Here is a 12,942-nt window from a genome sequence, read left to right as displayed (position 1 = left end):
AACACAGATTTCCACACTACCCAAAATTATTTTTTTATACCAGAAAAAGTTTTCTGTTATTAAAAAAAGGATTTTAACTTCAAGCTTTAAAGCTTGAAGAAAGTTTTAAATAAACCTTAAGCTTTTTAATATGTGAAGAAATCACTTGGATCAATGGAGTGAGTCTTTTCAGCAAAAACAAAAGCTGGCATACTCACAGAAGAGTTCATAATTCCTCATGTTCATCTGCAATTTCAACTCTGTATTCCCATATCATAGCAGTCTCTAATGTAACTTGTTTGCTTTTCCTAGACTTCAGTAATGGTGGCACCTGTGGAAAACAGAGCAGACAATTTATAATGCATCTAATTTCTTGGTCTTCTAATGTTGAAAATATTCTCTTTGAGGACTTCTCAATTCTGTATCCTCTGATAATTTTTAATAGAAATGGACTATACTCTGGCTTACTCAGGTCATTCTTCATCTGATAAAACTTCTGGTATCTCTAGCATTTCATATCTTCAATGCTAATAGTCCGGAACTGGTACCTGTGTCGGTCCATCCTCCAGCTTGTCTGAGTTGCATAGAAAAACATAATTCTTCTTACACTTCATCAGAAATATTTTGTCCCACTTTATTAGTAATGAGACAAAAGAGAATTGTGAAAAGTCTAAAACTCCAAATAGAAGAAATTCAAGAACAGAGGACTCTGCCGCTTCACAGGAAACTGTAGAGAATGGACAGCGCAAGAGGTCCTCCAGACCAGCATCTGCATCCAGCACTGCAAAAGGTAAAATGCACAGCCATCATTTCCCTGGAGAGGGCAGGAAGTAATGTACTTCCCCAAATAATAACCCTTTCAATAGCTGGCTCATAACGATGGTTTACAGCTTGTAAATGTTGTGTGCTTTAACTCTAGTTTCAATGATTTAGACACAGGTTGAAATGTTTACCGACATCTGTACTGGCAGTAAATCTTGTATGAATTTCCCATTGTTAAATTTGTGCAACTTGTTTTCTGCAGTACTCATCAACGTAGTGTTCAGCAAGCTTGCTTAGTTGAAGTTGAATTCTCTTGGCAGAAATGTGTTGCCATTAAAAGGACTGTACTCAAGTAAAAAAGTGACTTTTTTTTTTCCCTGAAGCCTGAAAGACACAAGACAAATGCTTAAGTCTTCCCAAGTGCATGGTCAGCTCTTGTGAAGCCAAATGCTGTAGTTCAGGCACGCTCAGAACGCTGCCTGGATGGCAGCCTGGAGCATCAAGGAGTGCTGTGTGCTAATGCACAGAGCCTCAGCTGTTCTTTCCAAGGACATGTGAAATCCTAAAGTTACAGATATTAACCCATGGCATTCGCAGTTGTTGACGTGCCTTATTTCTACACAGGTTACAATCTTTAACAAAGTATGCAGCATTTGTGTGATACATGTGGTCATTACCGGAATGCATGGTCCATGGTGCCATTCTGCATTTCTGAAGCTAACTGTGTCAGCTCCTTATGTTTAAGGGTCAGAAAAATTCTGATGGATGAAAGTTGTGCGAGAGGGTAGAGAAAGACCGTCAAGAGGCAACATGCGACCAATATTTTAAAGATAACATACAGAACAAAGAGGTATTAATACAAAACTATTATGAAAGGAAGTCAAGTTGAATTCAGCAACCATTTTCCATACTGAAGATATTAAAAGTTTGATGGTAAGAACATTTGCATTTAAGAATTTCAGAGACTTCCACCTATACGTAATTGTGCAGTGACTCTCAAAGATTATGTAGAGGGACCTATATGTTCTGCACTTTTGTGGCTGCTGAATTTAATTAAATTTACTTCTTGTGCAGGATTGTGCAGAAGAATCTAAATCTGTATTGTAAAAATAAATTATCTTTCATGATTGTGAAGAAAAGTTTGAAAAATGTGAAGCCAATGTAAAATTGATTTGGTGATACCTTCCTGAGTTTGAGGGGATCTGAAACGTATGACCTGCCCCACATACTGTAAGGAATAAACCTAAAGATGACAACCAGTGGCATGTCAAATTCTGAAAATGTGGGAACATGAAAGTATGTCAAATTTAAAAAATACCAGAACTCACTTAGGGGTTTTGTAATGACTGTATTATTCATTTACCTCTCTAAGTAAAATCATTGTTTTTAAAACATGCATCTGAAATTGCTGCAGTATCTAAGGGTTTTGCCTGAAAACATAGGTCTAGCTTACTGTGTAGTATCCTGGGCTTTGATTACCTTGTCTCCATGCAAGCAACTGCCTACTTTCAAGTTGTAGAGAAAACGAGCAAAACAAGACTCTCTTGAGGAAGAGGACAGGCTGGAGGATTAGTGAGGTAGCTAAAGAAGTGTAACAGGGTTTGCCACTTGTGCCTACTCTTTTCCACATTTTTATTAGTGAATCATAGTTTAAGAAAGCACATTTGTTTTGTATGCTCCTGGCCTCCCTCTAGACATCTATGGTTACATTATCTGTGTCCTGAGAAACTCGCTAATCCATGTTAAAGAGAACGCGGGGCTGGGAGAAGTTACCTTTCAAGATAGAGGCTGATTAAGGTCATTATAAAAATGGTAATTAGGAACAACTTACAGCAGGGAGAGAGGAGTAGACTTTGACCAATTCATGTAGGAATTCCCTTGCTGAGCATCAGGAAGGAGGCAGAAGGATAACTGTAAGAGAAGAGGATACACTGAAAGTCAGCCCTCATCTGTAAATACACAGCCTGTTTTGGTGTCCGGTTTGGGGTTAGAAGCAGGCGAGGGAGATGCTGGTGATACTCACAAGGCACTGGGGACTGGGACGGGTACTGACTGCTGCCCCATTCATTCTCCCAAATATGGAGACTTCACCAGCAGCAGGGATGGCTACAGCTAATGCTGCTACTGGCCAAGCTACTTAAAAGTAGCGTTGCTGCTTGGAGGGAGCTCCGGTGACTGGAAGTTGTGCCTGTTAAGATGTTTCACTTCTGAAAACTGATACTGTATTGGTATTTTCACTTTTTGCAGTACCTTTCCAGCAAGGGCTGTTTCAGCATTTACTGTAGCTTCATGTTTGTTAAATTTTGCAATGTTGTTTGGTTCTGTGTTTTTTGATTTTTTTTAATATGACATTTAACAGGCATGAAGTTGTACCATTGCTTTCCTAGTTTTAGATGTCTTGGAAATTTTTTCCCTTTTGACTCTTAAAATACACACAGCTGTAATAGCTTTTGGAAAATATTGTAAAGATACATTGCCAACATTTAAAATCACATTTTTAAAAAATCTGAAGATGCAAATACTCTTGGTCCTTACTCCTTTTCTTTTTTTTTGTTTTGAATGGAAACAGTGCCTTGGTAAGTGCACTGAAAATGTCATCTGCTTTCACTGTAGGTTCTGCAAGTGCTTCTGGTTGTTCTGCTCCAGTGCTATATAATATTTTGTATCTTTCTGCATAAGCTGTTTTTCTGTGAATCATAATGTACACTGAAGAGATTTGTTTTCTAATGACCTGACTTTCCAAGGACTCAAACAACTAGATTCTTAACTTGCATGGCAGGTTCCAAAATACTGTCCTAAGTGTTTTTTTATGACACCACCTCCATGATGCTTGGGTCTCATTGGCGCAGTTTGTGCCCAGCGCTGTACTGCTGTATCACAGAGACTTCCTTCTGTGGTACAGCTGAGCAAGTCGTGGCATGTGGGGAACTAAAGTTAAAGAACAGTTAAAAATACATGACTCTTATTTTTAAGGCCGTTATATTAGGACTTCAAAATGTTAAACTCAACACTCGGAAATAGTGTCCTACCAGAAGCTAGGGGGAACTTGGTGTTGTATCACTGCTGACAGCTGTCTTCAGGGTAAAGGGTCCATTTGTGTTGCGTCTTGTGAAGAGTCAGTCCCTGTTCTGTGGAAATCCTGGTCTTCAGAGGTTTTCACTCTGGTGTGATTTTTGGAAAAATAAAAGGGCAATCTGTGCACCTCTGGTGAATGGCTTACCGACTTCGTATCCATGCTTTTTTTCTTCTCTTAATTTCAGAGACGAGTGCCAGTGCAATGCAGTCAAAAAGAAGAAAATCCAAGTAAATTACTGCATGGAAACATGAGACTTGTAAATGAGTGTGAATTTACCAATAGCAATTTTGAGCTGTGATTTTTCTTTTTTAAATAAAATTCTGTACAGTAAGTCATTTTAATATTATACTGTTCCCAATAAATGATTTTTTTCTAAAAAACAGATAAATAGATACAAAAACTGGGTTCTTCTAAAACCCCCTGGATTTACAAAGTGAAGTCCAGGGTTAGCACATTAGGTTAATGTGTTTGTATGAAATGGAGGGGGTGGGGAAGACAATTGTAAATTTATTTGTTTCCACTTTTCATAAATTTTAGAATACAGGGTTGTCATTTTTAGGTATTAAAATAATGTATTGTGCTGTTGTTTAAGTACTGTATGTGAATAGCAGTAAGAGGGTTTATAAACAAACCTGATCTTGTTTGGAAATGTAAATAATTTTATTATATAGTAGATCTGATGTATTTGTTGTAGAAATGGACCAGTGAAACAAAAAAAATAAATTTAAGGGTTTGTATAATGTGGAATCCCTCATGCTCTAAATAAATGTTATTGTCCTGTAATTTGTGTTGTATTATTATTAGCAGCAGTAACAGCATCATTCCAAACAGGAATATTGAAGGGATTATTTAGAGCTCTAGGCCTGCAAGTTCCTTATATGGAGCTTTAGAAAGGAATTTGTTTAACCACAAATGAATAAACCGATGCAGCTGTTCCTGCAAAGCAAGAAAAAAACCGCAAAGGCCACCCTCCCGCCCCTGGGATATGTGCAATACATACATAGTGAGGAGACCCAGAAGACACTGCTCCCCACAAATAAAGCTGCTCAGCAGGAAAACACGGTAGAGAAGAATGCCATATTAAATGGTTTGAAGACTTTCTGAAATGCGGTAGCCTGAAGTATATTCATCTGGATAACTACACTGCTATCAGTGGTGACTGGTTTGTATTGCTGCGGAAAGTAGGTCAGCCTCTTTGTTCCAGGAAGCTCTCACAGTGAGAAACTGAGAAGCCAGTCTTTTCAGATCGCTTGTTGCTTTGTGCACAAATAGATACTTATGCCTTTTTTCTTTTCTTATGGAATTTAAAAAATATGTATATCAAAAGGCTGATTAAATATAAGTTGTCATTAAATATAAATTGTCACCTTTTATAATGACTGAAATTACCTATTTGTGCACAAGGGAATAGACACTTAGCAAGGCTAATGTCTCCGGTCCTCACTGTCAGAGTTTGGATGCTCTGTATCTTTTGCACAGGAAAAGTCAGATGTTGGTACACGAATGCCACCTCCTCCCATGCCCCAAGAGCCCCTGTTCTCTGAAGCCCTGGCTCTTCCCCCACGTGCTTGCACTGCTATTACTTGATGGGGTGGGTAGTATGAAGTTGGTTTCCACAAAAAGCATCTACTCCTATTTATATATGCATGTACAAATTTCTGTAGGCACTCATGCACATGAGTTCAGTCAATAGGAAGCAGTTTCTGAAATAGCCCATTTTTACTTCCATCCTCCATGTTGTGTTTCTTAACCCTCATCTTTAGTTGGCCAGTTTGCAGAATTGGTTTTATTCCACATGCCAGTTTGCTCCACGCCTGTCAAAGTCTTTGTTGGAGTGGGAGAGGCCCTGCAGTTTGATGTACCCATCAAGGCTGCCTGAAACACGAGGGGCGGCTGTGCAGGTAACCTGGTGTTCACCCTGCTCTGTGCTTGGCCTTGCCACTGCTATCGCTGGTCAGGTCAGCTGGGAAGTTCTGGAGAATGAGGAGCTGGAGAAAGTCCACAAAACTGGAAGGTCATCTTCACAGGCGAGGTCCGCGTACCAATAAATCAGGGGAAGAGAGGGGCTGCATTCAGGTTTGTGGAAAACGCCACATTGAGGGAAGCAGACAAGCTTGAGGACATGGTCACTGTTTACAGGACCTTGGGAAAGGACAAATGCAAGATCCTACACGTGGGAAGGAGACTTGTACTGATGCCTACTGATGCGCTTGGTAGTAACTGGCTGGGGTCAGAGCCCTGAAGGAGAGCAAGCTAAGCCTGATGTAATGCAGCAAGGAAGGCTGCTGTACCAGGCTGTGCTAGCAGAAGTGTAGCCAGCGGGTAAGGGAAGTGATTGTTCCCCTTTTCTTAGCACTTAGACCACATCTGGAATATTATCACCTGGTTTCCACCACTCCCCCGCCCCCCCATGCAAGAAAGATGTTGCTAACATAGAGGGAACATGATAGAGGGCTGCCAAGATGGCCAGGGGCTGGGAACACCTGGCCAAAGAGGAGAGGCTGGGGGAGATGGGCTTCATCACCCTTTCAGGTACTGGAGAAGATGGACCCAGGCTCTTATGGAGGTGGGTGCTGGGAGGAGACGACACCACTAGAATAAATGGAAAGAGGAGGTTCTGGCTGGATAGAACAAAAAATTCTCCCTGGGGATGGCTGGGCACTGGACCAGGGCTCAGAGAGGTGGCAGGATCTCTCTTTGGAGATTTTCAGGAATTGGCTGGACAAAGCCCTGTACAACATGGGCTGAATTTGGTATTTACCCTGCTGTGAGCAGGAGGTTGGACTGAAGACCTCCTGAGGTCCAGCCCAGCCCAAATGACCCTGTGCTTTCCTGCTGCTGAATTTGGTTTTCCCATGAGAAGGTTTATCAAAGCTCACTCTTGCCAATTTTTTTCATTCCTGATATCTAACCTCAGAGTTCCTTGAAGTGATTCCCCCAGCAGCTCGGGGATCACGGGTATAACACCCAGAGCACCCCTTTGCTCTCCTGGAGGCACTGGCGCAGCACCGCGCTGCTGGGCTCAGAAAGCCCTGTCCCACCCCTGCGCAAAGCAGGTTGCTGATGACCGTGTCCACTCTCATTTGGGGTATCTCCAGTGATGTAGGCTCCTCAACCTCACTGGGCAACCTGCTCCTGTGGTCAGCCACCCTTGCAGTAAAAAAAGTGGTTTCTTATGTTTAAGTGGAGTTTCTCTTATTTTTTTACTTCAATTTGTGCCTCTCGTCCTGCCCCTGGGCTGAGAAGAGTCTGGCTCCATCTTCTGTACTCCCCCCACCAGGTATCTACACACATGGATGGGATCCCCCTGACCCTTCTCCCCCAGGCTGAGCAGCCGCAGCTCTCAGCCTCTCCTCACCTGTCAGATGCTCCAAGCCCTTAATCATCTTAGAGGCATCTCTCTGCCTCTGTTAGAAGGTGGGTGGTAAGAACATGTCAGGCTGTTGTATATGTGCTTGGATAAACAGCTGATGCTGTAGAGATCGGCTGATGTGGCACTCGTCTTTCTCAAGGCAATCGGCATCTGCTTTAGCCCTTTCAATCATCTACTGAGTTTTAGAGTTTGGTAATGGGGAGGGAAAAAAATCCCCTCAAACAGCTCAGCCTGTACCATCCCTCCCCTGTGTGTGCATTCTTGTCTTCAAAGAGGACTTTTTTCTATTGACTTGTCTCTGATAGTTACAGCATTAACTTTTAAAAACTTATTTTAAAAAAACAAAGCTTTTTGCAAACAGGTTTACTCGCAGGCTTTAGATGAATACACATAAAATAAAGTTTAAATTTTTTTTTATTTATTTTTTGTGGTTTTTCTTTGTATTAGATTTTTTTCAGTCAAAAGACAGCATTACAACCTAACAACCAAAACCAGGTTACAAACACACAGGCACACTACATAACATATTCCAGGCAGTCGTGTCCTTCAGTCTGTTGACACACGGCAAATTTTTAAACAATGTCCTACTAGAAGTAGGCACCCTTTCTCTACTAATCTTGCTTACACCAATTTAACATGTAACACACAAAAAGGACGTATTTTGTTAGCTTCGAGTTTTCGGACAAGGTTTCAGTCCTACAGCATAGGTGATGTAGAAAAACATGGGGCTTTTTTTTCCTCTTCTCAATATCCCAATGTGGAAGTTGTCCCACTGTTGTAAGGCATTCAGCAGAGCACGGCTGATAGAGAATGGCTGCATGTGGCATCTGCTTGATGGTGTGGGTCCTCTGCAGCACCCCAATCAGGCCAGCTGTGTGGCTGCTCTGCCCCGGGGTGGTGGTGGGCGCAGGGCTGGTGGCTGGGGACCATAACACTCTCCGATGCGTTTTAGGGAAGGCTTAAGGCAAACTTTTCTGACAAAACAGCGCTTTCTTCTCCTTTCTCTTGAAAGTAAACACCGGCTATTGAACACACCCTCTGTCCTGGTGAAGCACTGGTGCTCGTTCTGCCGCTACTGCTCGCTCTCCATGCTCAAACCACTGAGGAACTGGGGTTTATGCTGAACTTTTCAAAGCTGCCTAAGACATTTAGGATCTGAAATGCTTTTTAGCTAAAAAAAAAAAAAAAAAAAAAAAAAAAGGGCAAAATGTTTTTTAGGGCATTAATTCCGTTAGGCTTCTCTGAAAATCCCAGCATCTACTTTTAAAACAGCATAGAAACACAGAAATATTGAAACTGACTCCCCAGTCATCTCTTGCATAGGATTTTTAACTGTAGTTCACTGATTTATTCAAGTTCTGCAGTTGTGTTAAAAAAAAGATGACAAACTATGAAAAAGGGTGAAAGGCACATGTACAGTCAGTCCAGCATGGAGATGGATAATGAGCGTGGATGAGTTTTACAAGCAGAATACCTAGGGTTGATACATACAAATAAAATATTGCAGTGCTCAGTGGCTCTGTACAGATATATTTATGATACAAGAGAAAATATTACTATTTTGCTGCTATGTCTTGTGCTGTTCCCTCATCCCTAGATTTCCTGAAGCATAATTGTGTTGATACAAAGCTGAGGATAAGATTTCAGTGAAACTTGGGCATAGCTGCTCCCAGCTTCCCTGATGTGGATACATGAGGTGAACATGAAAGAGTGGAGAAACTTTGGGCTCCCCATTTTTAAGCTACACTTACAATTTACTGTGCTGGTTTCCCCCTCCATTTGCAAGGAATAAAATCCTCCCCCCACAGAGGTGATAAAATAAGATCAGAGTGGAAGGTAGAGGGATTTTTTGTGGTTAGCTGTAGCAGAGCCAAAGCTTCACAGCAGGGTTTTCATGCTCTAGGACATGTGGTAGCATCCCTCTAGCAGAGCTTTGCAATTGCTCTGGGTATGGGGCTGGAAAAGCGCCCCCCCCCCCCCCAACCAGCCCAGGAGTTACTAGCTCAGAGCAAGTGTAAGGGGGACACACCTGTGTGTCACCTTGCTGTAAAGAAGAATTCTAAAAAGGACTACACCTAAGAGCCATCTTTGTTATTAAATGGAACTGCTCATCTTTGTCATCCTCATCCTTTTAAGGAAAGAGTTGTGGGTTTAGTTAATGACACAGATCTCTTTTAAGAAGCAAAAAGAAAAGCCGTTTGATGATACATTGATGAATGGCATGAAACGGGAGGCCCTGGGGAGACCTCCTGCCCAAGCTGTGTCTGATTGTCCAGAGCCCATGGCTGATGAGTGCTCCCACCATGGCGTCCTGGAGTAAAGTGGAGGAGAAGGCAGCGTCTCTGACAGGTTTGAGGACACTGATAACCAAAAGAGGGACTTGCCAACCATGCAGAGCCTCTCCCACCACTTCATCCAGCTTCTGCAGCCACATTCATGTCACCTGTGACAGCTGCTCTGGTCATGTTAATGGGACAAGGATCGAGCCCTTGAGGATGCCAGGAAATTATTCACGACACTGACATTGTATTTAGCAGATCTAAGAGAAATAGGCAGAGATGGAAAGCTCGACCTTGAAGAAGACAAGCCCTGAAGCAATCAACCCCATTTAAGGCCCTTTGATGTGTCCCCGGCTGGTCTTAGGGAGAGAGTCCCCTGGGATGGAGAGGCTGTGATTGTGGCGGGTGTCTGTCCTTGGGCTCTGGTCCCCATGAACAGCTGTGCTGAGGAGGTCATCAGACACAGTCCTATGGTGGAGAAGGACCTGGGGGGAAGCTCTGAGGATGGGGTGGGGATGCTGGAGTGCTGGCACATCCCTCCCACCACCAGCAGCTATTTCTAATTGCAGGCAGCAAAGGAGGTGCAGCAAACTGGAGGCACATCTGTGCCACCTGTGGAAATGGTGGCTGTTGACAATCCCCAGTGGCTAGAGAGCCACCGTGGCACCAGCTGAACACAGATGGCCTCTTGTTTTAAACCTGGACACTTAGGGAAGACTTGGGGACTGCCATCACCCCATCCCCAGCACAGGGGAGCGGCGCTCGGCATTGCTTTCTGGCAGGCAGCAACAGGCAGATGCTGAGAATCATTTTTCTGACTTGAGGCATCCTATTGCTTTTTACTGGCTGTTTTCTAATTATTATATGGTTTAATCTTTGGGGACTAGCTTGTTTTTCAATAAATTCACCTGAAATTTAACTTCCACTTTATGCAGGGCACTGGAACTGATATTTATCCTCCACAGAAGTGATAGCAAAGCTGTGTGATTCAAGTCTAGAACCTCACTGGAGTATTTTTTCATCTTTTTTTTTTCTCATTCTGACTGATATGACAAGACATCTAGTGGGTTTTTTTCTCCCCAGTGGGGCTGGATGGAAGAGGAAAAGGTGTCGGTAAGATGTAAATGTAAAATTATCTATTGATGAGAAAGATGCCTAAAGGAAGAGTGAAGATTCCCACAGCAGTGATCTTTGGGATGAACCATGAGTTTACGTTATCCATGATGAAAAAGAAATGCTGACTCCCACGGAAAGAAACATTTTCCTTCCAGATTGAGCTTTTACAGCAGAGTTTTTTGGAAAGCACATTTGTGAGTGCAAGATTCAGAGCATCGGGTGACAAGGACTTTTGCCCCACTTCCCCTGGCAGCTCCCCCCAGCCATGCAGTGCAGGCAAGAGCCAAAATTCAGTGAAAGGACTGTGTTGTGGCTGACGTGGCTGCCAGCGAGGTGTCCTGTGTGTGCTGTGGCTGTGCCGTGACCACTAGCCTGCCTTTGCACGGTGCGGCAAGCAGAGCCATGCAGGGAGCTGCCCTGGGAGGCAGGTTTAGATGTGTCCTGGTGTGATCTGGTTTTCATCTTAAGAGGCGGCACTTCTCCCAGAGGGCTGCCTCTCCCAGTCTTGCCCTGATGGCTGGGGGAGCCTCACCATTCACTTCAGGGGTTTCATCCACCGCACTGGTGGATGGGAAGCTGCTGCCAGGGCCAGAACCAGCTCACCCATCCAAGCCATGGCTGTGGCAGTGCCACGCTGCCCCAGCAAAGCTGGCGTTTACTGAACAGAGATGTGCCCAGGTCTCTCTACTGGGGAATTTCTCCTTCTTTTTCCATGTTTTCATTGCAAAAAATACAAAAATTTCCTCCCACAAATCTGCCTGTCACCTGCATCGGCATTTCTTCATGATTGCTCTGATTGATGGCTTCCCCATCCCAGCTGCCTTCTGATCGCAGGTACGCAGTGGGAGCCAGGCCAGCTGCGGCTGATGCAGAAAGCACAGCTCTGCTTCACTTCCCAAATCGTCAGGGGCTCATTGCTTAAAATCAGTACCTGGTTATTCACAAACAAGCCCAAGGAGGGACCAGCTGCATTCTAGCAGCTGTAAGGTAAATTTCTGGGACATGAGCAAATGAAGAGGGACTGCTGCTCAGGGATGGTTTCACCACAAATGGCCACAGCTCCTTTTTCATGCAGGCACTACATCGGAGCATCAAACCCTGCAGTTCTAACACGCAGCAGCATGTGCAGCCTTTCACTGACACATGGTGCCAAAGGCTCCGGCCACATCCCTGCAGCATCCTTCAGGACTGTGCAACCAAAGGCCCCATGGACAGAAACAAACCCCACAACTGAACAGAGAAGCCTGGAAAAAAACCACGTTTTTAAAGACCCCAGCATATTTGTTTGTCCCTGAGTCCGTGCTCTAGTTTCCCCCTATGCAAGTAAAGAAAGCGGACTCACCCTAGCCATTCAAGAAGGACAGCAGCCTAAGGGCCTCACTGCCAGCCAGCACCGCGTTTGCTTCACCTTCCCATCAAGAGCATCACACAGCTAGTCACAAATTGAAAATACTGGGCGCAAAAAACCACAACCCCAACAAACCCCTGAAAAACTAAAACCCACACCCCTAAACAACCTACCAGACACCTACGCCGTGTTGTGAAATACCTACACATGCACACATGTGCACATACAGAAAAAGTTCTCAGTTTTTAAGCACCTTTCATTTGTTTTAAGATTCGAGGAGACTCATAACCTCAGTGTAAAGGGGTTTTCTTGCTCTGGCAACACTGGGCAGGAGATTTTGTATCAGGCCAGGTCTTGTGCTCACTTGGGCAGGAGAGGAGCATTGCAGGGCTTCTGCAAAATGCAGTTTGAACACACCTTTGCCACAGCATAAGAAGGGTTGATCACACTGGTGGATTGACAGTCGCTTTGCAGGGGGTTAATAGGTGATTATTAGATGTTAATACACAAGCAAGTGTGCCAACAACAGAAGGAGGGATTGCAGGAGCCCATATATGCTGTGGTAAGCGCATTCTGTTGACCTGCAGGATGCTAGGACTCTGGATTAACCTCTTCATGAAAACATTATTAATAATTTATTAATCCTTTATAAACATACTCTTGATATAAAGTGTAATAATAGTTCTGCTTCATGTACTGTGTTGGCTGGGCACAGCGTGATGAAAGATGTCTCAGACTGGCATGGAAAGAAGAAAGGAAAAGAAAACAGTTTGCATTCACTTCTGAAAACCAGGACGGAATAACAGAATCAGCCATTTGAAATGGATGCTGGGTGCCGGCTGTTGGCAGCCATGACTGTGCTCAGCCCCCTGGGAGCATGGCCAAGGGTTTCTGGCTCACAATGGATGAGCGGGACGCAGAGGAGGGTTTTGATTAGGGGTTTCTCCTACTGGGGTACTGTTTGCAAGCAGACTGGTGGGCACAGGAAGGCCCAGTGACAGGTGCCCCA

General features: G+C 43.8%; 1 protein-coding gene across 14 annotated transcripts in view; it reads left to right on the top strand.

Annotated features, from left to right (window-relative positions):
- The window catches only part of NCOA6 (nuclear receptor coactivator 6), a 47,084-nt gene extending 42,490 nt beyond the window's left edge, over positions 1 to 4,594 (top strand). For 10 of the 14 annotated variants that reach the window (XM_010564553.1, XM_010564554.1, XM_010564567.1 and 7 more), the window contains 2 exons: positions 597 to 769; positions 4,002 to 4,594. In XM_010564553.1, coding sequence (XP_010562855.1) covers positions 597 to 769; positions 4,002 to 4,048 — 220 coding nt within the window. In that variant the 3' untranslated portion in view covers positions 4,049 to 4,594. Of the gene's footprint in view, positions 1 to 291; positions 770 to 1,365; positions 3,069 to 4,001 lie in introns of those variants that run through there. The other 4 variants (XM_010564559.1, XM_010564560.1, XM_010564561.1 and 1 more) reach the window with 4 other exon arrangements.
- The last annotated feature ends 8,348 nt before the right edge of the window (positions 4,595 to 12,942 follow it).

The sequence above is a fragment of the Haliaeetus leucocephalus genome, unplaced genomic scaffold, assembly GCF_000737465.1.
Source record: "Haliaeetus leucocephalus isolate CR32 unplaced genomic scaffold, Haliaeetus_leucocephalus-4.0 Scaffold182, whole genome shotgun sequence".
NCBI lineage: Eukaryota > Metazoa > Chordata > Aves > Accipitriformes > Accipitridae > Haliaeetus > Haliaeetus leucocephalus.
Note: the sequence above shows the minus strand (reverse complement) of the source record. Positions and strands in the feature narration are given on the sequence as shown.